The sequence below is a fragment of the Centropristis striata genome, chromosome 20 (genome assembly GCF_030273125.1).
Source record: "Centropristis striata isolate RG_2023a ecotype Rhode Island chromosome 20, C.striata_1.0, whole genome shotgun sequence".
Classification (NCBI taxonomy): Eukaryota; Metazoa; Chordata; class Actinopteri; order Perciformes; family Serranidae; genus Centropristis; species Centropristis striata.
Genome location: NC_081536.1, coordinates 7,083,930 through 7,111,669, shown reverse-complemented (window position 1 = coordinate 7,111,669; position 27,740 = coordinate 7,083,930). Strand labels below are relative to the sequence as shown.

At 38.9% G+C, this 27,740-nt stretch overlaps 1 protein-coding gene across 1 annotated transcript; it reads right to left on the bottom strand.

The window, feature by feature from the left end:
- Positions 1-784: 784 nt before the first annotated feature.
- egln1a (egl-9 family hypoxia-inducible factor 1a) lies at positions 785-26,675 on the bottom strand. Its single transcript, XM_059359050.1, has 5 exons — positions 25,678-26,675; positions 11,020-11,139; positions 1,122-1,258; positions 971-1,038; positions 785-870 (listed from the first exon to the last, which is right to left on the bottom strand). Exons 1-5 carry the CDS (start codon positions 26,350-26,352, stop codon positions 815-817), a joined length of 1,056 nt encoding a protein of 351 aa, XP_059215033.1. The 5' UTR covers positions 26,353-26,675; the 3' UTR covers positions 785-814.
- Positions 26,676-27,740: the final 1,065 nt, after the last annotated feature.

Genomic DNA, 27,740 nt, shown 5'->3' with positions numbered 1-27,740 from the left:
GTGAGAAGAATTGTATTTTCATCATTGGCAATGTTATTTATTCACTAGTCCAGAAAATCACAGAAAATGGTAGGTGCAATACACGGTCAGCCTGCAGAGGGCAGCACAACTCCGCATATAATGAAAACCGCATGAGAGGCAGTTGCTGCCAGATGCATGTTTCTCCTTAAATCTGTGCAAATTCAAACAAGTCGGAGTATTTAGAGAGCGGACAAACAAGACAGAAAATGACCTTGTACACATGTACTGTGCTGCAAATGACTGAATTCAAACAAAGACCAAACAATTTCTGTCAGAAAAAGGGTGTTTTTAATTCAGATCATTCCTCATATTATTGCAACCTCAAGTACATTTTGCAATACAGTAGCTTAGAACAGCTGATTCCATGTGAAAAGCATAACACATTAAGCATATGCAGAACACTGTACCTTTAAGGAATTAACTGCAAAAAATAACAATATGCAAAAGATGAAGATTTTCCTGGGAGCTTAATTCCCGTTGATTTTCTGAAAATGTCAGGCGTAACGTAAGCGCTCTCCACCAAAGAGGTGAAAGGGGAAAAAAACAAAAACACACAATCCCTTTCAGTACAACGTCATGACATTCAAGGTCCTCTGGGTTGCCCCGGTTTGCTTTAAAACAAACAGAAATCACTGTTTTGATTTGTTTTGTCTCCACAAGAATGGATCTTCCACCCACTCATGCAAAAAGTCTTTTGTTTTTTGCCATGTAAAACACACACACATGCTCTCTGTAGGCCACTTTCTTAGGACAGAGCACTTAATGGCTGTTTGTTGGGGACGCAGGCTTTCCACTAGCTGGGGTCTGATGGTTTGCCAAGTTCAACCTTTACTCCTTTTTCTCCTGCACCTGCACACAGAGGAAACATCAACACAAGAGATGATGTAAAAAAAAACACTGCTCTGAAACAATAGAAACAGGATTGTGTCGGTCGTACATCGAAACCCACCCGTTAAGTACTTTTCTTTAGCTCGGGCTCGCTCGTCTGCGTCAAAATACCACACTGTGATGGCATACCTGCAGACACAATTAGAGCAATGAGTCACTCAAAAGGGACTAGGTTATCTGAGTGTGTGCAGTGGACAGACTCGGGTGCTGACCTGGTGGCGTAGGCGGGCTGAACCTCGTGAGGGTTTCGTCTGTCCGACCAGAACAGCAGCAAACGGTCAAATTTGGGCTCTATGTCGGCAAACTGGGCCTTTCCTTCTGGGAAGATTCGAAGAAGGCCTCCGTGTTCCTGGAAGAGCAGAATAAGAAGAAACAACCCTGATTGTGTAGACAAATCAAGACAAAGCAATAGCAGGAAGGTAAGGAGAGACTGTAGGAAGCAAACACTAAATTAAGCCTCGTCAGTGATCACGTTTGTCTTCGGTGAAACATTCAGAGCGAGGAGATGAAGTCTCTAAAAAAATGGCAATTATTACTAGTATAAAAGATTCCACTTAAATATATTTCATGTGTCAGCCTTTTTAAATAATGAACATAGCGCGACAACGTTAAGGAAAAGGTTTGTCCAACTCCAAGGACTAGGAGGAAAGCTCAGGATCGGAAGCAGCAGCGGGGGGACGGCTTTCCTGTGGAGGGATAGGAAGAATAACCCACAGGAAAACTGCTCTGGCTGGATAAAGGACCTGGAGAGTGAAAAAGCAGATTGCTGCAAGCGTGCCGCTTAAACTCTCACACAGCTGATATGATAGGCCCCTCTCTTCACACGCAAACTAGCAGAGCAACACGGTTCACACCCTTTGTTGGAAAATAAAGTAATGCTATTCCCATTTATACTGCTTTGAATGAGGGGGAATGCCGGTGGTGTGACTACACTAAATAAAGCACAATAGGGTCAAAGAAGACACGAGAATTTTTTCTGCAACACGTAAGCAGCTCAAGTATCAGTGATTTCAACAATTGTTTGCTTGCACGGAAATCAAAATAGCTGGTAACGTTCAGTGAATGATCGAGTGAACACAGGATGACCCTTCCCTGCAGGACATGACCTTCTGACCTACATCAAGCTGGCTGGACTGATGTCAAATGACAAGTTGCAACCCAAAGATGTGATGTACTTAAAACTCCGGAGGGTACGCACTACGCACAGTCACGCTATGCTGTAACCTAAAACAGACACTGACTGACCCATGATATTTGAACTTTTTATTTTTATTTTTTTCAATCAAACAGCTGTGCATCTCAGTTCTGTAATTTGCAATACACTCAATGGATTTCCATGGATATCCAAATTTGTCTTTTAAACCTTTTAGAGTAACAGCCCCTTACATTTTTTATTAAATCAAATCCAATTTCGATACTGTGTTCGTCATTTCTTTGTCATCTATTTACATCCATTTAAATTGTGTTAATTAACCATTTTTATTTGTATTGTATTGATACCAGCCATGCTGTAGGGGTGGGCGAGATGGAAAAAAAAACATGTTGATTATTTTTTTAAATGTTCCAATAACAATAATCTGATGATATCCTTTAAAATGTGATATCTTTCCCCCCCAAAAAAGCTGTTAAAATTCTTCTTGCTTACAAGGACATCTATGGATGGACACTGTTTCAGAACAGCAGCTTGTTTATTTTCTTTAAAGGTAAGCATTTAAACTTGCGAAGATTGATATTACTTAAATGGAAGCAAAAGGCAGCCCCAATTTATGCGAATCTTATGACAGATGTTATGAGACATTTAGAGCTGGAGAAAATCAGATTCTTACTGAAAAATCAGGAAACAAATTTCTATAGAATTTGGCAACCCTTTGATTATTTTAAACAGAACACAAGTTATAGAATTGCTCTTAATAGAAGGAAATTATTTTATTTTATTTATTTATTTTTATTCCCATCCCTGCTTATTTTATTTTATTGTTTACTTTTGAAGAGTTTATACATGTTTGGGTATATATATATATATATATATATATATTTTTTTTTTTTAAATTTATTTAATCTCCTACATATTTCTACTTTTTATGTAAACGTGTACTTGTAAATATGTATGGTGTCTGTAGTGACTGATATGTTTTATGTTCAAAATGAGGAAAATCAATAAAAAGAGTTTGGGGAAAAAAAACAACTTAAGCATTTAAGAGACAATAATGTAAAATACACATTGTCAAAACAACATTAAAGATATTATCGTAGACAATATATATCGCCCACTTCTATCATGCTGCTTCTTGTTCACTCTCCTACAGCTGTATCAGAGCTGGATTAAGTTGCTGCTAATGCAAACTACAGACTGTACATAAGAAGTGGACAAGTCAATGCAGAAGTGCCTCAAACCTGCATTCTATTTTTGTCAAAAGGGGTAGGGCAAGCAACTGTTGCAAAGAAAGAAAAAGTCTGACTCTATAGAAGTCTATGAGAAATAGACCCTAGAGCTGCAGGAAGCAGGATGCTCCTCCAACTTCTCAACAAGGTAGCTAACTGCTATTACTGTGCCCTGATACTGTGTGTAAAAATATGTGTGCAACGCATGTTATGAAAACAGAACAACACTTTCAACTTCTACTGACTGACAAAAGCACTTTGTTTGCCTGCACGGTGGTCAGATACACCAGTTGCTCTTCTGTTTTGACAAGGTAGCTGGTCAAGTATTGTTTGCTGTAGTATTAAACAAAAATAGTATCTCAGACAACATACATACTGCATGCTATTCATATAACTTGGTAAAAAGTTATGAAAGGATCAATATTGATCAAATTTAATTTTCTTTTTTTCCCCTACTGGATGGTGAAAACAGTGGATAGAAAAGAAAGTTGTTTGTTAACGTCCAACACTATGCCCACGTAACGAGTAAAATCTGGCCAAACCTGACACCCCCATGAGGGAAAAGGAAGTCACATGGTGCACCCACAGATACCAGTATGATACAATCCCTGCAACTTGCTCTCATTCCAAAATGTTGGTTTAAGTATGTAAAAAATGTGACTTTCAACCTGAATGACAAGGATGACTACTACTATAGCTGAATACTGTAGCCATGACTGTTAATGCACACCATAAAGACTGGACTGACTGCAGTATGTGCCAGTTGTGATAGACTACTGACCTGTCCTTGCCTCCCACCAAATGCATGCTGGGAAACCCCCTGCAACACTGCGCAAGATAAGCACTACAGAGAACAGATGAATTGATATTATACTTCTTGGTGCAGCAGAATGTTAAAATATAGCACTTTTGCATCTTAACATACATGATCCTATTCCACTCAGAGCAGGGTTTCTCCAAATAGCAGCAGTTACTTTAGTGAGGGTTTATATTTACCAATGTCATTTAGCATTTCTTTTTTGGCATGCACTTTAAAGCATACTTTGCAGAGAATCTGTACTTAAAACAGAAATCAAAGTATTTCCAGTGGCTGACTCATTTCCTTCCACTTTGACTTTTGCTTGCCTATAGCTTTTTCCTCCCAACCCGGGCAGCCTTTTCCCTTTATTTTTGTCACATGGGTGCACGGGGAACATTCAAAAGTGGTGACTGGTCATGCATAACTGAAGTACAACATTGTACAACACTGGGCCTCTCAGGAGATTTTAGAATATAACAAATACTTCAGTAACACAGACTTTCCTGATTATGAAATGTTGATACTATACAATTAACCTTATGCACCTACTGTTTAATATTAGCTATTCATTTTTGAATTACAGTACATAAACAGTTCACCTGACACCTACACGATTCAGTTTTTATAATGATATTGTGAGGTCGTGAAGCAGCTGAAGAGACATGATGTTGAAAATTGGGGGTAAATAACTGGAACAACTGATCCTGAACTCTCCAAAGCCATGTCATTTTATTGGAGCCTCAGTATCCAGGCAACCACATTCTATAAAAGCCAGCTCGTCACACGCCCCATAAACAGCCAATCAGAGACCAGATTGGAGTCATTCACATGTCCAATAGGGTCGTAGAACATGGCTCGTTTGCATAATTGAAACCTGTGCATAAACACAACAATAGAAATCATGGGACAACTGAGATGATTAACAAAAGGGTGGTATGACCCACCTGATGCCCATTGCATGAACAGGAAAAGATTTATTATGCACATAAAAACTGTGGCTGTGTTGAGCTAGTGGGCACAGATTGTATATATAAACTAATGCATAATACTGCTACAAAAGTGGTTGTAGATTGTATAAAAAAAGAAAAGAATGCAGCCCCTGGGTCTGGAAAGTAAAGCCAATGATTAAGTGCTGTAAACCTGCATTCTTCCTAAAGGCCAGCAGGGGGCGACTTCACTTGTTGAATCAGAATCAGAATCACTTTATTTGTCCCTTGAAGGGAGATTTGTTTTGCAGCAGGACACGCAATACAAGGTACACAACGATACAAGACAAGGTACACAACGATACAAGACAAGGTACACAACAATACAAGACAAGGTACACAACGGTAACATAACATAACATAATAAGACCCAATAAATATCTAATAAAACACAGTCAAAGAAACGCCATACGCATATATAAAATCACTGACACATGTTCGTTGCAGAGCTGATACCCCTTAATGGAGAGTTACTACCTAGTATAGGTATAGGTAAAAAGTGCAATGTGCAGATGTGCAAGAAACAGACTTGTGAAGATGAGCAATTTGAGGGCTACTTTCTATTAGTTAAATAAATGGCAATTGGTATAAATGAGACCTGGAGTCTTTTAGTCCTCCACCTAGGGGCCCTGAGACGACGGCCTGAGGGCAAGAGCTCAAATTCATTCCGAAGAGGATGATCAGGACAATCCATAATGGCGCTAGCCTTCCTCAGGACTTGTCTGTTATACATAGACATAACGCCTTCCTGCTGACTTCCTGAAATCCTTCCAGCAGTATTGATGGTGCTACCATGACAACCTGTCAATCAGAATCAGGGCTTAGCAATGGGTATATGTGGTACTGTGTACGTTTAACTGGCCGTGAACATGTTTTTGCTGTACTTTGAATTATGGAAGCGAACACTGTTAACAGTGACTGTGCACGGCCTCGTGGGATGCTATGTGCATGTACAGCCAGTTTGCCAGTGTATGTAGACATGCATTTTGTGTTCTCAGTCAGATCTGCCTAAATATGGTCACTTGTGAGTTCAAAACCAAGATGGCGACAGTCAAAATGCCAAACTTGATGCTTCATTACAATAGTCCCAAGAAGCAACCCCAGATGCTACGAAATGACGTCAATGCTGAAGTGGCAAAAACTGCAATTCCCTGAATGGCCACTTGAGGCTGAACAATTTTATCCCCATTTAAAGTGTTAAAAACTTTACAGCAGAAAGAAACATGTTTATATCCTGGTTCAAAAAACCACATTTCAGCCTTTTCAGCTAATTTTCCCATTCATGACAGCTGACAGCACCCACACTTTGATTTAGCCAGGAGTTAGGCGGAGTAAGGCACTGCCAAGATGGTGACAGCAGGAACCACCACACTCTCCGTCACAATAATGGCTCTTCAGAATTCTATGAGTGACGTCATGGAGACCATGTCCATGTTTTTCATAGTTTATGTATATTCCACAAACCAATGGATGACATCCAAGTGGTTATGCCCACTTTTTGGCAATACAACATGTTTTCATGGCAACTTGCGACACCTAATATGCTTCATCAAGGCCTAGTCATTGACAGCCACTCTAAAAGGTACATACATTGGACTCATACTGTGTTTTGCCAGTCTTTGCAACTGGATCAGATTTCTACCTACAGTGCCTACTGATTATGTAATATGTCAAAAACAAAATCAAAACAACAAATGAAAACAAACTGCATCAACAAAGAGGAACAGCAGTCACAGATTGAGAGTAGTCAACTGAGACATGATGGACATGCATTACCAGTATCAGTGAACAGCAACATTGACGGGCTGTCAGTATTTCTGCCGTATTGATTTTTCCGGAGGCTATAGCTCACTTTTAGGAATATAGTAGAGATACTAACTAAGATACTAAGGAATCTATAGGCACCATTATCATTCAGGATATCGTGTCGGGAATGCTGAAAAATTAGGCAATTTTATGTTTCATTCAAACAAATTCAGAGGATTGAAGTTGAGGAAAGTTTGAGAAAATGCTGCAATTGTTTTCGTCCATACATGTTTGATATCAGTTAAGTTCAGTTTGACTGAATACTTTGTTGGTCAGTCACTGGGTTTGACTCTCATTGTTGAGAATAATAAAATGACTAAAGTAGGATGAATTGATTTAATTTAATTTAGTGGACACAAAATGCAGCTAAAATAGTCAAATCTCAACATATTGTATTGCAATACTCACCATATCGCAAAATGCTTAAAATTGCAATAATATCGTATTGTGAGTCAAGTATAGGAATAAAATGGTATCGTGGGGCCTCTTGTGATTCCTACCGCTATTAAATTAGTTGTTTATATTAATTTGTCTACCCTCTCATAAAATGAAAAAAAAAAGAAAATAGGTATAACTATGCATTCAACTTGTTTGATGACAGCTAATAATGGTCATCCTCTATAAAAGCACTCTACTCTACTCTGCAGTCTACCACAAACTAGCATCCAGAGGCAAAACAGAGTTTCCTGTAATTACGTAATTTTCATATGCAGGTCTGGAGGTCAAGTATGTGATGAAATCTGGATGACTATCTCCCGTCTACTGTGTCTTGTCTCCTCTCTCCTCAGAGAGGCTTTAAAGCCATGCTCTCACCTGTTTTCTGTTAAAAACAATGTTGTTCCTTCCTGCTGTGCAGCGTCCTGTTTTTTTAATATTCAAGAGCTGAGTTCCTTAACTCCTTGTCCAACATTTACCACTAAATACTAAGAACACATTGCAGTGTAGCCTACATTTTCCTCTATCTGTGCATGTTGCAACAAAAATGTGGAGCCTGGCAGGTGTCATGGGATAAAACAAATTAGTGTAAACATTTTTTAGTTAGCTTTGCTCTCAGTTTTTTTAATTCATGTTATTGTGGCTCCCTCCATCAGTCAGTGAGGAGCATCCGGAGCACTAACAGAAAGGTGACAGCTGCCTTTTTCCATTGAGGGGCCTTCAAATACTGAACTCATCCCATCATATTCATTATCCCATTCCCTGAGACAACCTGTCTTACACAGTTTGCTACAATGGCTGTTATTTCAGTAAAACTTGGCAGCTTTGACTGCTCTTAGATAAAATTAACAGTGGAAGTGAACATTGTCAGGCAATGGACAATGTGTTTTCATTGCATGGTACTGGTCAGCTCGACTCACTTTTGGTACAAGATTTTCTTTATTTCTTTATCCACAGCAAAATATTACCCCCTCAGTGTAGGAGAGGGTTTTCTATCTTCAACACGGCACTCACTGAATTCTTTTATCGGCATCCAAACAGAAGATCGTCTGCACCTTGTCAATTGCACAGCGTTGTGTACTAATAGTCTTTTGAGCTGCCATTTTTGGTAGCTTGATTGTGATTTTGTGTAGGCTGCCCTGCGTTGCCCTAGTGGCAATTCTCTCTAACCAATCAGTAGTCTGCAATGACTTAACTCCACTTTATAGTAACAGCTTAACTAATACGGAACCTTGACAATGGTGGTACCAAAAAAATTACAGAGTAGTAGCCACAACCATTCCGAATGGAAAACCAAAAATGTACAGGAACTAGTATTTTACTGGTTAAACAAATTTGACATCCGTTAAATAAATGGTAAGATGCTGTATATACAATGCTGTATGGTGTTTGTGACAAGGACTTGGGGTTGTTCTATGTTTCGATATTTCAAGCATTAGTAACAGGATATTCACTTTAAATACTGGCTGTTAAAAGCGGCCAATCAGAGCACTACTTCCTGTTCTTAGGAAAGCACATGACTGTATGGTGAAAGATGGAGAGTTGATATTACAGTTTTATCAATGTAATTGTATTTTTGGCATGGTATGAAGTAGGGGTGCACCGATAGCAATGGCCAATCACCGATCACAGATTTTTAAAAAGCCTGACCTGCAGATTCCGATTTTGGCCGATACAGATTTTTTTATAACTCACAGCATACACCTTCAATGTTTGAAACTTATTTTATTGAAAAACAATAACACAGCAGTATTGTATACTGATGACATGATTGGTTGAGCATGCTCTGGGTGACTTTTGACACGTGATAAGACACTAATCCGACTGTGAGCACGCTCCGTCATGCAGAAGTACGTGTACGTGCAGACACACTTTCAGACACACTTTCAAACCTTTTGCGGAGGTAGATAAGATCGCTAGATAAGATTGGTTTGATGTAAAAGAATCGGCCAATCGCCAATCCTGCAAAATTAGGGAAATCGGTCCAGATCGATCGGCACCACTAGTATGAGGGTTATATCACATAAGATTGTAGTAACACTTTAGTAGTAATATTATGTTGCAGGAGATTGGTGATATTCAGTGAACATTTGACTATGTGCTTTGGCTTTAAAATGCCTTGCTGTTAATCAGACAGTTATGAATGTAAAGCATGGGAGGATGAGAATTTCGTTTGGTACTGATCGGTACCTTTGGTTTTCTTTTCAGCCCCTTTCATAGTGTGGTCCTGCAAATGTCCCGATATATTACCGGAAAGATTTGTGCCTGCTTTTCACCTTAGGGCGTTCATAGTGATCCTGCGAAGGCCCGATATTCGTGTCGATTCGTATTGCAGTCCAGCATCGCAGAATAAGGAGGGAGGAGACGATAGTGACATGCGAAAGAGCAGCAGCAGTGCTGCGCAGTAGCACAGTTTCAATAGGCTACACAATTAGCTCTGTAGCAGTACAGTGTGTATGTGCTGCAGCAGTATGTGTTCAGTTAGCACCGGACACTCTGTGCACAGTTAGTAATGCCGGCTTGTTCATGATCAGCAGTGGACACCACTTGTACAGTTAGCATGCCGGTTTCTAAGCAGTGGATGCTGTGCACAGTTAGCGACACAAGCTTCCATATGATGGCCTGTTCATAGTGGTCCCGCTTCCAAAAGTCCCACCAATTTTCCACATCTGTTACTACCTCTGGAGGCGAAAAATTGGTGGGATCATTTGTTCCCAGCATACTGCGTCGGGCGCGTTCATAGTGCAGACGAGATTTTACAGAGCTGTAACTTTCCCGTCATGAAACGGAACTATGAAAGGGGCTTTCTTGTAGAACCACACACCTTCACACTCATTTTCTGAAAGAATAATTATCCTTTGAAGAATTTACTTGTGCATTCTTGCCGATGCCCCACAGCAGCTACTTTATCCCGTTGGACCAGTTAGAAGAGAGTAAGAATAAAAATAAAAAAAAGTAATTGAGGGCATATGTTAGTTTTTCCCCAACAAAACCTGCTGAGCTTCTAAAAGATGTTACATAAAATTGAATATGCACTGTGACTGAAGAAAGGCCTGAATTCAATTTTCAAAGTCTGATCTAAGGGAGGTGCTTGCTTTGAGGATAGCGTGTGCAGGCTGTCACACAGGATAATACCATCAATGAAAGAAAATGTATACAAGTTAATGTATTTTATATGAATGGTCCTTCAGTAAAACAGAACCAAAAACTAAGTGCATCAAAACACCGCAATTGTATAAAAATGCTTATTTCCATCTCTCCATCTCTTTCCTCTGTGTCTCCACTTTCCTGCAGGAGGAACAGTGGATATGTGAGAAGTATCATGGGGGCGCTCTTCTGTCTGATTGGGCGTGGCTGGATTAGAAGGATCTCTGCATTTTAATGGGATTATAAACAGAGAGAGTGGCTGAACTGCACGTACTGACAGATAACCTCTACCACTGACTCTGCTCGGGTGTTGAATACTGCAGGAAGGGGGGTGACGACCCTGCCACAAGAACTACGCTGACACGGCATATAGTTGTGATAAGAAGTCCAACTGGAATATGAACACTGTCATCATTTGTTTTGATGGAAACTTCTGTCATCATTTAAAAACCACATTGAATTACAGCAAATTAGAGACGATAATCTAATAACAAATCTGAAATATCATCTTGTAGTACTAATGAACACTGTTTCCTCCAAACATCACTCACATACCTTGGCAGTCCAATCTTTATTAAGGTAATATATGCACGTGACACACCGCCCATCGCCATTAGGGTTATCCACATGGCGCACGTATCCTGTCCCATTTCCAGGGTAACATGCCACCATTGCCTGAAGACAAGTAGATGAAAAAGCATGATTAGTAAAAACAGATACATAGAAAACACAAACATCTGCACTCAATGTCATGATCTTGCATGACATTAAACAAGGACAACCCCCATCCCAAAAAAAGTTGTGAAGCTGTGTAAAACGAGATAAAAACAGATTGCATCAAATTCAGAATGAGTGTTTATATTTTCAAAAGTTCCCCAGATTGTGCTTAGATAGCTAAATGTAATCATTAGATCTGTATTTATTACATTTTTCAGTGACACAACTGGTGTTATAAAGTATTGCATGAATATAAATTAGGAACAGTCAGAGTTGCATTAAAGTGTGTGCATCGTAAGGGCTGCTTGATAATGGCAAAAATCATAATCTTGATTAATTTGGTCAGTATTGATATCATGATTGATTAACATGATTACTCATAGACTTTAAAGGCATCATGCATGAAGTGAACTTTGTCGTTTGAACAGTGAATATTCTCTATACAAATAAATACAATTTATAAATATATATATATATAAATATATATATATATATTTATATATAATATATAATAAATATATATATATATATAAAAATATATATATATAATATATAAAAAAAAAATATATATATATATATATATACAATAAATATTAATAATAAAAAAAAATAATTAACATTTTGATAAACTACATTGATTTCCAGTGAGTAATTGAGGAAAAAATGGGGGAAAGCTGCACTAGATTTATAACACAAGATAACAAAGCGCATTATTGTGAATCGGAATGCAGCACAATTATCGTTTTTATCTTGATGATCTTGTTTACATAATCATTGGAAGCTAAAATTGTAATTGAAAAAAAATCAAAATTGATTCCCCGCCTGAGTAAATGCAGCTGCAAGTGTGGATCCAAAGTGTGGTCAGAATCAGTTTAATTTGCCTTTGTGATCCCATGTTGTCACACAGTCATGGCACAGCCAAATGGCATTGTCCTCGCCTCACCTGCACCAAGACGGACACAAGCAGCGGCTGCTGACAACACAGCTGCCTCATTATAAACTTTAAACTAGCGAGAAAATAAACCGGAGATATCATGCAGCACGTCAACTTCCTCTTGCCTTTTCCTGCTCTATTAAGACTTGCATGATCTGCTTGGGTGTTGGCAATGAACCCCTATGAGCTCTTGTAAACTTCTTGGTGTAAACACCGTAGAAAGTCCCTCGGAAATAAGACACACACAAGTGCTAACCCACACACTGTTGGCAGCGATTGTCACTGAAACAATTGAAATTAATTCCGAAAGAAGACTTCCATGGAAGACCTATTGTGAAGATTAAAAAAACAACCCTGTGATGATTCATTGTCAAGTTCTAACACTGCCTGTATTATCAGGCTGCATGTAGTATATCAGATATAGGAATATAAGCAGTAGAAATTGCAACCAACACATGGGACACCATTTAAACTCTGTGTGCTTCTGGACTTGAAAGAGAAGCTGAGGTGAGTGGTGCACGTGCACAAACAGAGAGAGCAGATTTGACCCTCATGCACCGTGTCTAAGCAGTGATATGACAAACAAAAGGCAAGTTGCTCCACATTCTTTTATGATAATTTATCAACATAAACCATAGCAACATTTATTATAAACACTCACGGCAGACTAAACTCCTCTACTTGGTCTCGTGCCAAGTGAAATAACGTCAGACTTTCTATGTCTGAATATTGAAAAGCTATCCTGTCTGCAGATAAACGACATTCGATATTTCAGAATATTTGGACATCAACGAGTTAACCAGAATCACCAAGTCGGTCGGCATACTTCTGTAAAGGTTTATTTTATTTTCCCAAAATTGGTATGTGCAAAATCTTTCTCAGTGCGTGAATAAAAACCAAAACATCAACATCACACACGTCTGAATCTTATTTTCCTACGCATCTGACCGTAGTTGCTTGCGTCACTCTACATTGTGCTCACGTCTTTTGATAGATGCAGGTTGCCACTGCATGCACGGCATCAGGGCCTTCAAAGCAGAAAAGCAACTCCAATATAAAGATGAGGGGGGTTGGGAGTCAAACTGACAAAGGGCTTCCTGTCGGTAAGACGCAAAAGAGTAAGCTTTTTTGTGAGTGTGTGTGTAAAAGAGAGGGGAGAGGGAATGAGGGACACAGACAGAGAAAGAAGAGGGGTGGGGCTGAAGCAGAAGAGAGGAGTGAACTGCTGTAAACTTTGACTCCTGGCTTGCTTCCAGAGAGAGCAGTATTTTAATGGTTGTGCTACGTGCAGAGCGTGAGGAAGGTTGGCTGTTCCTTGGCTATGTCACCCCTCCCACCCTTAACTGCTCGGCTCATGCTGCAAGGCTGGAGATGGGTAAACAGTCACTGCTAGGAAAGAGCGTTTGTGTGGATTCAGACGTGTGAGGTTTCACCTTTCATTTCCTTAAAGTGGACAGCTATAGAAAGTCTGTAAAAGGTTAATCTACTGCGGGAAAGCTTAACTGTCACTTGATGCTCAATTATGCATCTGGGAGCATGTCAGGTAGGGATGTAGTGGAGGGTGATATGCACAAAATACAGATATCTCAAAAACAGTAAATATCATTATAAAGCATGTTTTCTGGTTTTCTCAGTTATGAAATAACCACATGGTTAAGTCTATTTTTGCCTATGTCATACTCTATGCAAAGAAAATATAGGCAAAATAAAGTTTGGTTTCCTGGTAAATATGCCATTGGACCAGCTGGCTCAAAATCAATAAGACTAGGTTGAAACCTGGCTGGACTGTACATGAAAATTGAGGCTAAATTGTTGCAGTGATAGTCAGCAATAGTGAAATGTGAATTCCTGGAAATTAAATGTTCCTCTTTCTAGTAACATATCATATGACATTGTTAAACTAGGTTTGAGTCAAATAATTGGGTCGAATCATATCACAATGATCACATGCAAAAAAGTGTACTCAAATTATACACAGTAAACACATGAGACAGGAATGCAGATCAGCTGGTATCTACGCCAACCTTGTATGAAGTGCCATTCGTCTTCAGTTTGACTTTCATGTGATCTGGTCATGAGGATGCAGCAAACTGAGATACAGTACAAGAGACACCACGTTTGATCAAATCTTTAGTCAGAGAACCACAGAAGAGACTGCTGCTATGACCTTGATGGAAATGCAACATGCAGCAGCGATACAACTTTTTTTTATGATTAAACATAATAAAAAGACATGTATTACTACTGTATATCTTTATGCATGTCACCCCTTATTGTTCCCTTCTCTGACTGCCCCAGTACAAACTCTAAACATGATACTGAGACCTGAGGTCCTGAAAGAACTAAATATATGACTAAATATACCTGCTTTCCAGCATAAAAAACGCATGATTTCTCGCTCCCAACATGGCAACCTTTACATTACATTACATTACATTACATGTCATTTAGCAGACTTTACACTGCAGGAGGGTTTTCTTCCTCGCCGTTTGCACCCCTGACCTTTATCCCTAGTTGAGCTTCCTTTCCTGTCAGCCACTTATTCTTCCGCGTTCCTTGGTGGCCCTCATTAGGAGGTTGACCTCGCTCGTTTGTTTACATTCCACAGACACAGCTTTGGAGGCCCACTGGCATTTACAAGCACAGAATGAACTGGTGTTAATTTCTGACAATTACTTTAATATCTATTTATGTTATGAGAAGAAATCCAATGACAATGACATTCTGCCACATGCCATCACACTGTACAATAACAAATAATAACCTGGTTCATTACATACTGTCTATGCACTTTATGTGTTTTTATGCACACTGTTCATTGCACCTTATTTGTTTCATAGCACCAACATTTTTATACTGTATATTCATATTTATTCTGCACTGGAATTCTATTCTACTCCTTCTTTAGACACTTTATATTTTATTGTATTTTTATTGTTTTTTGTATATTTTATTGCTTGAAGTATGCCTAGGTTGTTCTTTTTACTTAATTGTGTTGTTATTGTTTCTGTGTGTAATGCTGCTGCTACACTGTAATTTCCCAGCTTGGGATAAATAAAGTATATCTATCTATCTATCTATCTATCTATCTATCTATCTATCTATTCATTAAAGTGACCCGTGGTCATGGTAATATTCTTGACTATAAAGAGTTGTTGGGCATCCAGAACAATTCAATAAACTGAACACTTTAAAACATATTTGACTTAATATCCGAAGCAGAGATTAAAGATGGAGGATCTCTCTGTTGTGTGCAAGTTGCTCGTCGTGTGCTCATGTTTATTTTTCTTTCTCATTCTCAATTTGTCTCAGACAACTGCAACTCAAAACTCAAATAAATCAAGTACAAACTGTTCAGCTGATACTATGTATGCAAGGTCAGACCCACAGATTCACTGCTAGCTAAAACACACGCCTTTGATCGTCTAAATTTAACTTTTCTCCCGGTATTCCCAGGTCAGTTCAAGGATATTACTGTGTTTCCGTGACACTTTGTCACCTGGAGCGGCCGCCACAGCTTTCCATAGACACGCTACTGCTGCTTGATGTTGTTTTCAGCTGCTGGCAACGAATACACTTTACTGGCCAATATTCATTTAAATCAGAAATGCATGTATTCAAAAATAATTAGTAAGTATACGGACAGGAGAGACAGCGATCACCTTGCATGTTAAAATGAGAAAAGCTTCAAATGACACTTCAGTGCACTCAGATGGGGACGAAAACAACCCTCACAGCAGGCCTGCACAATAACTGCAGGCCAGTTGCCATAGCATTTAATAATGATGTTTTTTTTTTTTTATACAATTACTGTTTTTGATGTCATCGGAGGGTGTTGGCTAAGAATTTCCATCCTTTGCCCAAATTGCAGACCTCTTTATGTATGTCAAACAGCTTTATGTAGAACAAAACTGTGTATGTGAATGATTCTTGAGAGAAACAGTGTTCTACTTCACAGGGCTGACTATGGTACGCTTGCAGCTTTGTCACGACCGCCACAGAGTCATAAATAATGAAAATTCCATTATGAAATCAAATGGATTTATAATGCTCTGCCAAGTGGTGTACAAGTGGAGAAACAGCCCTGTTGTCGCTCAAAAAAATTTGATCGGACAGAGAGGGCAAGATTCCAATTTTAGCTGCTTTTTTGTGGTCTTTCCGGGGAAAGTCAGGGATTAAAATCAGAATGATTTTAATTTAATTTATTATTTTAATGTATTTATTTCGATTCTTTTATGCATGTTTTTTTATCATTAATATCTACTCTGTTACCTATCAGTCGCACAATAAATAATAAATGTACATTAAGGGGCAAATTCACATAGAATGGATTGCGGCCGCTGACAGCACCATGAACACTTGCAACCGATATCTGCCCCGTCATCATGGTCAAAAGATATTTTGCTTATTATATCACAGTGCAAAAACACACACATAAAGTTTTGAAGCTAAGCACAATTTGCCACCTTTTTACACATGATCGCAGTTTTCCAAGTGGCAGAGTATAAATGCGAAAGTGTAATTTTGGAGGTGTGAAGCCCTGAATTACTCCCAGTCTGACGTGTACTTATGGGCTGGGCTTGTGCTGTTTTTTTTTTATAGATTGGACTCTGCTCTTTTAACCGCAAAGAAACAGTAAGTGTGTCTTCAGAAATAAGAGACGCAGTGCGAATTTACGCACAATGCACAACATCGGGTCTCCATTAATTATTTAAATCTCCAGAGGCAGACCAGCCGATCGGTCAGGGCCCAATATTAATTAATGTTCTGTGTTCTTCAAAAAGATAACACACAACACACACACACACACACAGTTGCCAGAAATATTTGTTTGTTAACCTTTTTAATTTCTCAAGTATTTTCAAACATTACATGGAGAGGAGCATCAATTAATCCAAAAATAAAGGTTTGAGTCGACCTTATATTCATCCTTATAAATGCGCTTAATTTACCACCAGCTCTAATAATTTCACCTACTGTGTGTGGTTTCTAGGGCTGGTGTTTAGGAACTGGACATTTTTTGCAATGAGGCTCCTTTGTGCTTTTGAGATATGAGCTTTGTGAATTTCACGGTTTGTTTTTGCCTTAATTGCATGTTAAGCAGCCGCAAAAGCCTTGCGAGCCTTCATAATGTCCGACAATAACCACACACACACAATCACGTGGTGGAACTGCCATGCATGGCACGAGTCTGCTCATTGGGAGCAATTTCAGGTTCAGTGTCTTGCTTGAGAACACCATGAAAGGCAGACAGGAGGACATTAGGGATCACACCACTGCCCTCGAGGAAAACTCCACCCTGAGCAGCGGACACACCCATGAGCTTCAGCTAGTTGACGTAGATGCTACAGAATATTCACTATTTGACTCAACTCAACCATCTACCTGCTAGAAGCCTGCTGTTCCTGTGCAATAACTTCTGTTTCAGCTGCACTGACCTAATCAAACCTTAACACAGCATTAGGGATACACTGATCACTGTGTTGCTATCAGCACATCCACTGATTTAAACCATAAACTGGGGTGGAGTGAAAAGGAAAAGCTGCAAGGGGTCACTTCACAGAAGAGATGCCTATCCAAACACGAGTACAAACAGTTGGGATGGAGACCTTGTAGCGCAGGGGACTGTGGGAACTGAGGCAGTTTGGGCCTAAGCCCGGGATAGCTCAGTGTTTTATCTGTCAGACAGTGGTGCTGCCTCAAGAGGAAATCCCTGTTGAAAGTAATGACCTAGTTTATGCTTTTCTTCTTTACTGTAGGCAGTGAACAATAGAGGGACGTATGCGGCGGCGGCGGCGCTGGCCTTCACCCTCAACATGTTGCAGCGGAAACACAAGCACAGCTCCTGGTATCATTACGCAAATACTGAAGGGGATTGTGTAAAGTCATCGGCCTTGTAGATTCCAGCACACTCTGCTGGTGTCGGCCATTGACAAACAAAAGATAAATGTGTAGGCTAAACTCCACTCACACAAACAGCCTGCTGTTTCTACTCTTACACTCAGACAAATCATAAAATCACATGGGATAAACTGGCACCACTGCTAGAATCAGAGAGCATTAGCTCATCTTAAAAACTGCCGTGCAATCAGTCTGCTGGTTTTATATGCATATAAAAAAAAAGCCAAGAGAGCAGATATCTTCCGATCTGCGTCTGTTTAGTGCAGTAACTTCTTACTTTGACTGCTCGGCCTGAGCGTGAATGGCTCCATTGCGACTGTATGTGAGCCAAGCAAGCTCACTCTGTAATTGGATCAGTCACTGATACTTTCTCATTGCCAGTAGAAGTCTGAGCTCGGCAAGAAATATCAGTAGAAATTTAATGCGGAATAAAAAAAAAGACTTTTTGAGTGACAGTTAAAAAAAAAAAGACGGGTAGGAAAGACGAGGTGTTGCTTTAAAGAAAGTCCAGACAGGTAAAAATCGCTACATCAGCACATAGTATATAGTTCTCTCTCCTTTTGTATAGAGGATGGAGTTGCAGAGGATCAAATATACTTATTATAGTGACTTATTAAAATGTGTATTGAATTGTTGCAATGAAAACTATCCACATCACTTCATGAAACATCGTTTTTTTACATGTAGAATTATTTTGATGTCATGCTGCAGCTCCACCCACCATCAATCCTGCCTGTCTTCAACTCTACAGCTGTGAACAGTCAAAAACAGAAGTCCTCTTTCTCAATGTCCCACGGTCAGGTGCTCCTTCCACAGTCATAAACGGAGAAATAAACATGGTCAAAGTTAGAATGAAATGTGTCGCAACTTAATCACTTCTGTCAGTGAGCATCTTTTTATATTACATGTCAGACCAACATAGAGCATGCCACCTCCAACTACCGGCCCAGTCACTTCAAATCGAGGGAACCATAAGTGCTAAAACGCAAACTAATTTCCGGGTTTTAGGACTCATTACTGCAGCAATCTATTACAAAGCTATTATCGGCACAGGGGACTTTATGAAAAAACTGGTTGGAGGTCTGCTCGTCATGACTACGATGGGTGAGCCTGTTTTCTGACTTAAGTCCTGAACGATAACATGTTGTTTACTGTGTGATGGTTAAACAATAAGCAGGAAAAAGGTGGCACGCAGGTACGGAAGGAACACTCTGCTCGCACGATCTATAGCATAATGTACAGCTGGCTCCAACACTCAGAGGACCACCACCACATGACTTCCTCTAGCCTACTTACTCTATAGAGCTTTAAGATTTAGGTCAACGGTCAACTTCCTTGTGAAAGCACACATGTCCACAGTCGCTGGGTGACAGCACAAATGACGCAACAAATAACTCAACATGCAACAATATAAAAACCTCAGTTGCTTGTTATAAAACACAACAGCGGCGGGAGGGCACATTTATCCTGTTTAGGTTGAATTATTCCTTAGCATCTGTCAGCAGTTTTCACTGAAAATGAGAGGCTTGGTGAGCTGCGAGCTCCAGCTGAATGACAGGACAATATACTTGTATACCATGAGACAATAGGGATTTTATAATACCAGTAGCAAGACCATTGTGGGTAATGTTGCAAATCAATGCAGGGCTGTTTTATGGCAACAAAGGATTTACAGTATTTTCCACTGTATTGACCAAACAGAGTCCTACATTTGTATTTTATATGGGAAAAAGTTTGTCAATGCAGTTTACAAAACATTTATTTCTCCTCAATACAGCTTGAAATCTTTGTTTAATTTATCTGCACATTATTTAATTTTCTGCAAATGTTTAATTTCACAGTAAATTCCAATTTCTCTCCAAATTTAATATTTAAGCCAAAGGTTTTAATATTAATTCTTATTTATCATAGGTTAATTATTTGTGGGTTAAGTTTTTTTTATTGGTTAAGTATTTTTAATGTATCTATAGTGAATGTTCAATGTATGTGTTGAATGCTGCTACTGGATGCTTGAATTTCCCCCTGGATAAATAAAGTATTTATATATATCTATCTTCCTATATTGCAATATAAAAAGGTGTGTGCATGTGTATGTGTGCAAGTTTACAATATAAATTATTAATATTGCAAATACAAATTCAATGTTTTAGTACTAGAATAATAAATAATTGCCTTTTTAGTCCACTGGTGTTAAGAGATATGTTTTATTTATTTTGACAATGGAGACTGTAATAGAAACAAATTTCAGTTTGAAGGTGAGTGCAAAATTTATCGCCGGTTTTTATGACATTGTCAGTCAGTCTGACTGCTAGACAATCTCCTTTTACTACAATAACAGTGAGATAAACATACTGAAAACTTTCTTATTAGATGAAATGAATGTTTACAAAGTTTTTCTTTGGAGGCTTAATATGCAATAAAAAAAAAGTATTAAATTGTAATATATATGGCAAAATATAAGTTATATAGTTGATGTTTTTAAATAAAAGTAATGTGACTTCAGTTGCAGTAATAATATTGTATTCCACTGCTAAATACAGAACAGCATAGCTTTTATCTATACACTGCCAATCCCATCTCCCTTGGATTAGTGGACTAGTGCAGTGAAAAAAAGATTGTTTTTATTAACGTTTAACAATTTTATTGATTAATCAAACGAAGGATTTGCTCAATAAAATGGCATAAAGTACTGAAAAATGCCAAACCAAAAACCAAAAGCTCAAGGTGACATCTTGTTTAATGTTATGTTTATTACACAAGTATACTGTATATACTCACAGTATACTGTGAGTGTGTGTCTGTGCATCATAAAGTATACAAAATATTCCCACTGTTGTAATGTGCTGCATTATTTCGTTAGTACTCCAGTCCCTGTAGGATAAAATACTATATCTCATCAAGTATTTAGATTATATACTGAGTGGCAAAATGGCATGCAATCAGAGTTATCATGTTTCATTCACAACAACATAACTGAAAATACTGACTTTGTACACAAGAGCCAAGAATGTTAGTAACGCAGCCTTGGCTTAGTGAGCTACTATTGTAACATACTGGACATGCTGACATTGAGTGTGGAATAGCGAGTCAGTGACGGGACAATGGTGTCGCTGCTACAAACCTCTTTATATGTTCCCTGATAATACTATAATGGCATCAGCAGGCATTCAGCATGCTGTAGCTGAAGAGAAACAAACATGTCCTGCTGCCTGCGACTTCCCACAATGTTATCAAGTGAAAAGGGGAAATGGAAACAATGACATTAAATAACTATTTGGGCAAAATCTTTTTCCTCTATCTTCCCCAACGCGAACTGTGCTTACATTGTGTTGTGTCCCTTTGAGCCATTGATACTGGCGGCCCTCCATTTGTGCAAGTCATGCTGATTTTCCCTGGTCACAGTCCAGCCGTGTGTTTGCCAAGGCAACTAGGGCAGTAGGTGAGGAAGTCAACTTCTCAATAGAGTTTGACTCAGTGGCCAGCTGCGTGGATCTACTCCAGAAACGTGATTTCTGAATAATGTTTCATGTGTACTAAGAACTAGCTAGGGGAAAAAGCGCAACTGGACAGGAGGAGCGGCCTAAAAATAACAGCGTGCAGAGATCAGACCTCTGTGACTGCCAGCACAGAAAACCAAGTACCTGAAGCCAGCAGAGGCCACAGGCTTCAATCCAATGTGTGTTCTTTCAGTGAGAGATCCCTTAAATGTCAAGCACTCTGATAGCAGAACATGATATGGCAAGGTGACAAATACGAAACAGTGACTAACCACACCAAGAGAAGTTAGTCACTGTTCAGGAGTATCGGTTTTTATGAGCTTGTCTTAATCCTTCAGAGTCTGACTTTGAACTCTCCACCCTGACCTTCTACACCGACCATGTCCTGAGGTAAACCATGGCCATATGCAAAGACACCAGGGTGTTTATAACGTTCAACACACGGTTCCTGCACATTTTCTAAAGTCAAATTCAAGCACCTTTTAAGCATTTTCAATCTTCTCTTACAGCTGTAGTAAATTACATATTTATAAACTGTATATATAGTATGCCGTTTCTTTCACTTCTTCATAACATTAAATTATATTATATTAAATAACATTATATTAGATGTTATTATGTTTTAAACAACAATATTTCGTTATAGTATTCAACAGAAGGGTGAAAAAGTTTCATGTTTCAAATGTGTCACCTGTTTGTCAGTAATCTTTGGATCCTGTATCCTAAATTTCAAGCTGTTTCAAGCACATTATTCAATATGAATGTATATTATTGTTTATATGTAATGTTAAGGTGTTAGGCACTAAAGTCACCATGTACTAGATTATTAATAGCAAAAATCCTGCAAGAAATCCTACCTTCATGAAGGTTACAATGTTTTCTTTTCAACTATTCTGGTGAGGTGTAATATAACATGATCATTTGGACAGTGTGGTTTGTGGTGTTGTTGATTTGAATTCCATCATACCAAGATTTTTTTTCTAATATTGAGTCACCCCTTAATGATACACACGAGTTGGAGTAAATTTTACAAAGAACCAAACAAATATAAAGACATCATCTTTACAAAGTACAGAAATTTAGAAAAGCCTCTGTAGCATGGACATATGTAGACTGTAATTTTGTAATATACGTAATTGTATTTATGTTTATAATATTTATATATATATAGTAATTTACAATATACATGTATAGGTATTCACAATAATATAATTGTTATATTATTATTATATTATTATTATTATAAATTGTTGGTAATATAAATTGTTTATAGTATATGTATATATATGATTATTTATAATATTTGTATGTGACTATATCGATTATTCATATATGTATATACTGACCCGTTAAGGGGTAGGACTAGATACGTTTTTATACTTCTACCTTCCTCCTTTCGAGCTTGCAGAAAGTGTCTGTTTTTTTCCAATTTTTTTGCGTTTTTGTTTTGTTTTTTATTTATTCATCTATTAATATTTAAACTTGTTTTTTTTATTGCCTGCATGTTCGAAATAAAGACAATCAATCAATCAATCAATCAATCAATCAATCAATCAATCAATCAATCAATCAATCAACCTTCATGAAGGTAGGGATATCTTGCAGGGCTGCTATATTAGGCCGCTTTAGTTTTAGTGGCAAGTAACTGGTTTGCATTACAAAAAGAGTGCTGGAAAAAGGGCTTCAGGCTGACTTCTATTCAATAAAACAGTGACGGTCTACATCAGTAGAGTATTTCCCCCCCAGGAGAGGAGGAAAAAGGGGAGGCTGAGAGCGGCTCATCTCCTCCTGGGTCAGTCTCATGCCAAAAGGTCACGGTGAACAGATCTGGTTAAAAGAGGAATCGGAGGTCACACGCAACAGCCGAGGTGGAGCGAGGTTGACATTGCCTGGGTATGATTGACACTGCTTTCAGTTGATGCAGGCTGCTTTTTTCTTTCCCTCTTTTTTTTTTTAAAGCACACAGTATTTGATATGAGTAATAGTTAGAAATGACTACCTAGGTGTCTCATCGCCTCTGAAAATGAGACAACTCATCACAAAAAAAGACGTCCGGTGAAACAGAATCTGCCCACAGTTTCCTCTCCCCCACACTGCCAACCTTGAGACACGCAGGTCTTCCTCCAGTGTTGAAATGCTCTGTCTAACAAACTGAGTGTCTGTGAGTGATACCAATCTGAATTTATCACTGCAACAAAACACTTTGTATGCCACCTCTCCACAGGCAGGTCAATGCCCCGGTCGATGACTCAGCAGCACAGTTAGACTTCATACTGCTTGACATGTCATCCCACGCTTTGCCTAATGGCTGTAGCTCCCTCACACACACATCTTATTATTGTACCATTAAAAGAAAAAAAGCATACATGTGTAATGTTATATGCTCAATATTGATAAAATGATAAATATGAGCAGGGTGTTGTCGTTTCTGTGCATTTAGGAGGAGCACGTGTCTATTAGAGCTGCATGATAGGGAGAACATGTGCTCAGCATGCAATCTCACACGCTTGTACATGCTGCAATCATACACTAAAGTCTATAGGCACACCTATAGTGGCGAGAAGTAATGCAGTATAATCCAACAGTCATGTAGAGCTGAAACATGATTAAATCAATCAAGTCTTTTTTCCCACTTAAAAATACCTGACTCTACTTTGTTGCTATTTCTAAGTTGTGGAGATTTGCTGTTTTTTGTCTGATAGGATATGAAATTGAATATCTTTGAGTAACTTGAGGTTTAGGAAATTGTGATAGGATTTCCAGTTTTCAGGCATTTTATAGGCTCTGCCTTCATGGATGTTATAGTGTTCAGAAATGTTTCACAGAGGTGCTGATTCAACTTTATGGTAGTTTTTGAGGATTTTGTCCACCTAAATTTTTCTTTTTTTAGTCAAAGAGGGTTGAATGAATATTATAGACACCTCTCCAACTACAGCCTTTAAAATAAGTACACAGTCATGAAATCTTAACAACTTTAATGGAGGAAGGAATTATTAAAAGACTATTACTTTTAGTCATATTAGTGTCAGAAAATGAACTGAAAACTGAGTGTGGTCCTTGAACATTGCATTGTGTATTACAACAGCAATACATCCTCAATATGCATTGTTATATATATTATTTTTAATATTACTATAAATGTGCCAATATTGATTCCAATTAAATATTTTTGCCAAGCAATGATTCATATATTCTTGTTGAGATCCCTCTATGTGGGTCACATACTTGCAACTGCTGAAAAGCAAATGTACATTAAGGAACTCCTCCTTTTTTATGACTTGCTTTCATTGGAAATTGTACTGATGCAGCATGTTTACTGTAAAACTGCTGCAGTTATATAATCCACCGAAACCTGAAATGATTGATTGCTGATTCGTATAACTGGTTTTATCAACCTTGTCCTTTCTGGTGTGGTAGCCCTTTTTGAGGTGTTTGTTCTGCAAGTTATTTTTTACAATAACATACACATTTTGCAGCGTAAGAACGTATTCCAAAAAGCAAGTTTAACAAATAAGCCAGGCTTATTCAGTTACTCTGACTCATTTTCAGTTGACTCAGCTTCCATACATCAAAGTCAACTAATTTCCCTGTAGGTTGCTATAGAAACTGAGCTTGACAATGCTGAATTTGCTTTATTAAAGCAATCTGAAAATGAGTCAGACTAACTGAAATAAGCCTGGATCATTTGGTGAACTTGCTTTATGAATCACACCCCTGGTGTAGTAATGGACAAAATGCTCTGTGTTGAAGAAATAATCCACCTTTCTGACTCAGGGCATTATCCACGCTTTAACCTGGAGTTAGAGAGGCCTTAACAGCCTCTTAAACTCAAAGTCAGGTCTAATTACCAGACAGGAGCAAGGTATTTAAAGTAATGGCGACTTGATGACAGAATATAGTTATGTCTGCAAGCTCTAGGTTTGACCTGTCTTATTGCAACACTCACAAATACCTGTCAGGTAATATATTTTTCATTTCGCCATATGCAGCCAGAGTCCTGCCGGTTTTGTCATGCACCTTGTTGGGTGACAGGTGTAGTGCAGCAGACCAGCAGGGTTCTGGCTCCTGGGGGACAGGCTCTGCAAACCACTGGCTTTCAAGCATGAAAATTACCCTACATTCAGAGTGCTGGTTGTGCGATTTTTCACCTACTGCAGTACTTACTTTTGTTCTTCCATTTATTGTGTAGTTTCCCAGTTTGCCGTTACAATGTCTGATCAGGTCGTCCATGCGACTCATTAGAAAGCGGATCTTCTCGCTGCCGGGCTCCCTGCCCTCTATCCACGTGATTTTGTCCCCTCGGATGTCTTTAGTGGAGTCGCTTTTTTGACTAACCAGCTGTCCGTCTGTGAATTTGCCCGTGTTATGCAGGGCTTTGACATTATCCAAAATGCCTTGCCCAGTTTCTGCTCCTAAAAAGTTGTCCACCACACAGATACCATGCTTGTTCATGCACGGGACTATGTACTCCAGGGCAAGTTTCTGTGGGGATGAGCTAGTTTGTCCGTTAGGTGTGGCGGTGTTGTTGGACCCGTCCTCTACCGGTCCGTCATTGTCCTCGGGTGCTTCTGTGTTTGTGGTTTGTGGTAAAGATGCACTTTTCTCCGGCACCTCGTCGTCCCCCGACGGCGCAGGCTGCTCCTCGGGCATCTCTTTGGGAGGCTGCGTCTTGTCAGTCTCCTTACAAATTAGCTTGTGTTTCTTCCAGTGCTGTTTCTGGTGCTCCTTGCTGCAGTAGAAGGAGCTCCGGCACCTACCACACTTGAGGAGGTTCTCCATTTTCCCACAAAGTTCACAGTACTGTCGCTCTCGGTCCAAATCGCTCTGCTGCTTCTCCATGTTTGCGGCTACAAACGGTGCACTGCGCCTTTAATTCGGATCCCTCACACGCGCCCTGCTAACCGACAACTTTGGAAACGATCCACTGCCTCTGCCACGCTACACCGAGCGAGACGGAAAAGTAAGACTCAAAACCCCGCCATTTTATCACACTTACTCCCTCTTCACATCTAGTATCTGTGAAATAAAACACCAACGTGGGCCCTGGGACGAGCATTTCGAGCTGAGCCGTGGTCTTCAGGAGGCATTTCAGCTGGCTAGCTGACGGTCTGAGGGTAGTGCATGGCGCCGCTCCGTGTGTGCTCAGCCTGTCTGTGCTCCAGCCTGCTCTGACGTCAGCACACAGGCACCGCCCCTCCGGCGCTGCCTTCGCGGACCATCGGACAAACAACCTGTCATAAAATAGCTCGACATTTTTTTTAAATTATTTTTTATTTTTTATTTTTTATTCACAATTACAATCTACAATATATACAGTATTTGCCAGGGGGTACAGAAAGAAAAAAACACACACAAAATCAGACAAACATAAATTCCAAAACAGAGATCCAAAATAAACAAAAAAGTAAATAAATAAAAAAACATGATGTATGATTCATCAATCAATAAAGTATTTGTCCAAAATAAAGTCAGTTTTCAGAGCCGTCTTGCTCTTAAGTCCTTTAATAGAAGTGCAGTATCGCTCCAGTTCCTGTAGAAAGTGAACAAAACTGGGTTTGGAGTCAGCCCATTTCTTCTTATGTATGTGAAACTTGTTAAAAACAGAAGTAACTGTACAAAAAAACTCAAGTCCTTTTCCCTCTGATTTTCTTCAAAACAAATAAAGTATTTTTCCTTAAAGTGGATTGCTTGTCCAGTTTTCCTGTTGACAAAATTTTGCACATCCTTCCAGAATATTCAAGCATATACACAGTTATAAAACATATGGAAAATTGTTTCCTCCTCTAAACCACAGAAAACACAAGAATACTTAATATCAAGCTTAAATCTCTCTAAGGTTTTTTTTGCTGGATATATTTTATGCATTATTTTAAAGGTGACCTCTTTAACTTTATTATTCAAGACAAATTTATCCCAAGTTGCAAAATTTGCCTCCAGTCATCGAAACACGTCAAGATAATTAATCCTTGTCCTATCAGGGGGATAGGGAGCACGCCTTTATCTGTTTTTTCTCCTCTGGCCAATCAATAAAAAGTAATATATGTCATCTTGACTAAACGTCTGCTCCAGTCGTGCAGCCTCAGTGATTTGCTGACATGTCGGCGGTGGAGGGAAGTACATTTACTAGGACTTCTTTGCTAAAGTAAATTTTAAGTATATATAAACTTTACTAGAGGATTTAAATTCTAGGCGACTTGACAATTTTAAAAATCCTGATTTATTGCTAT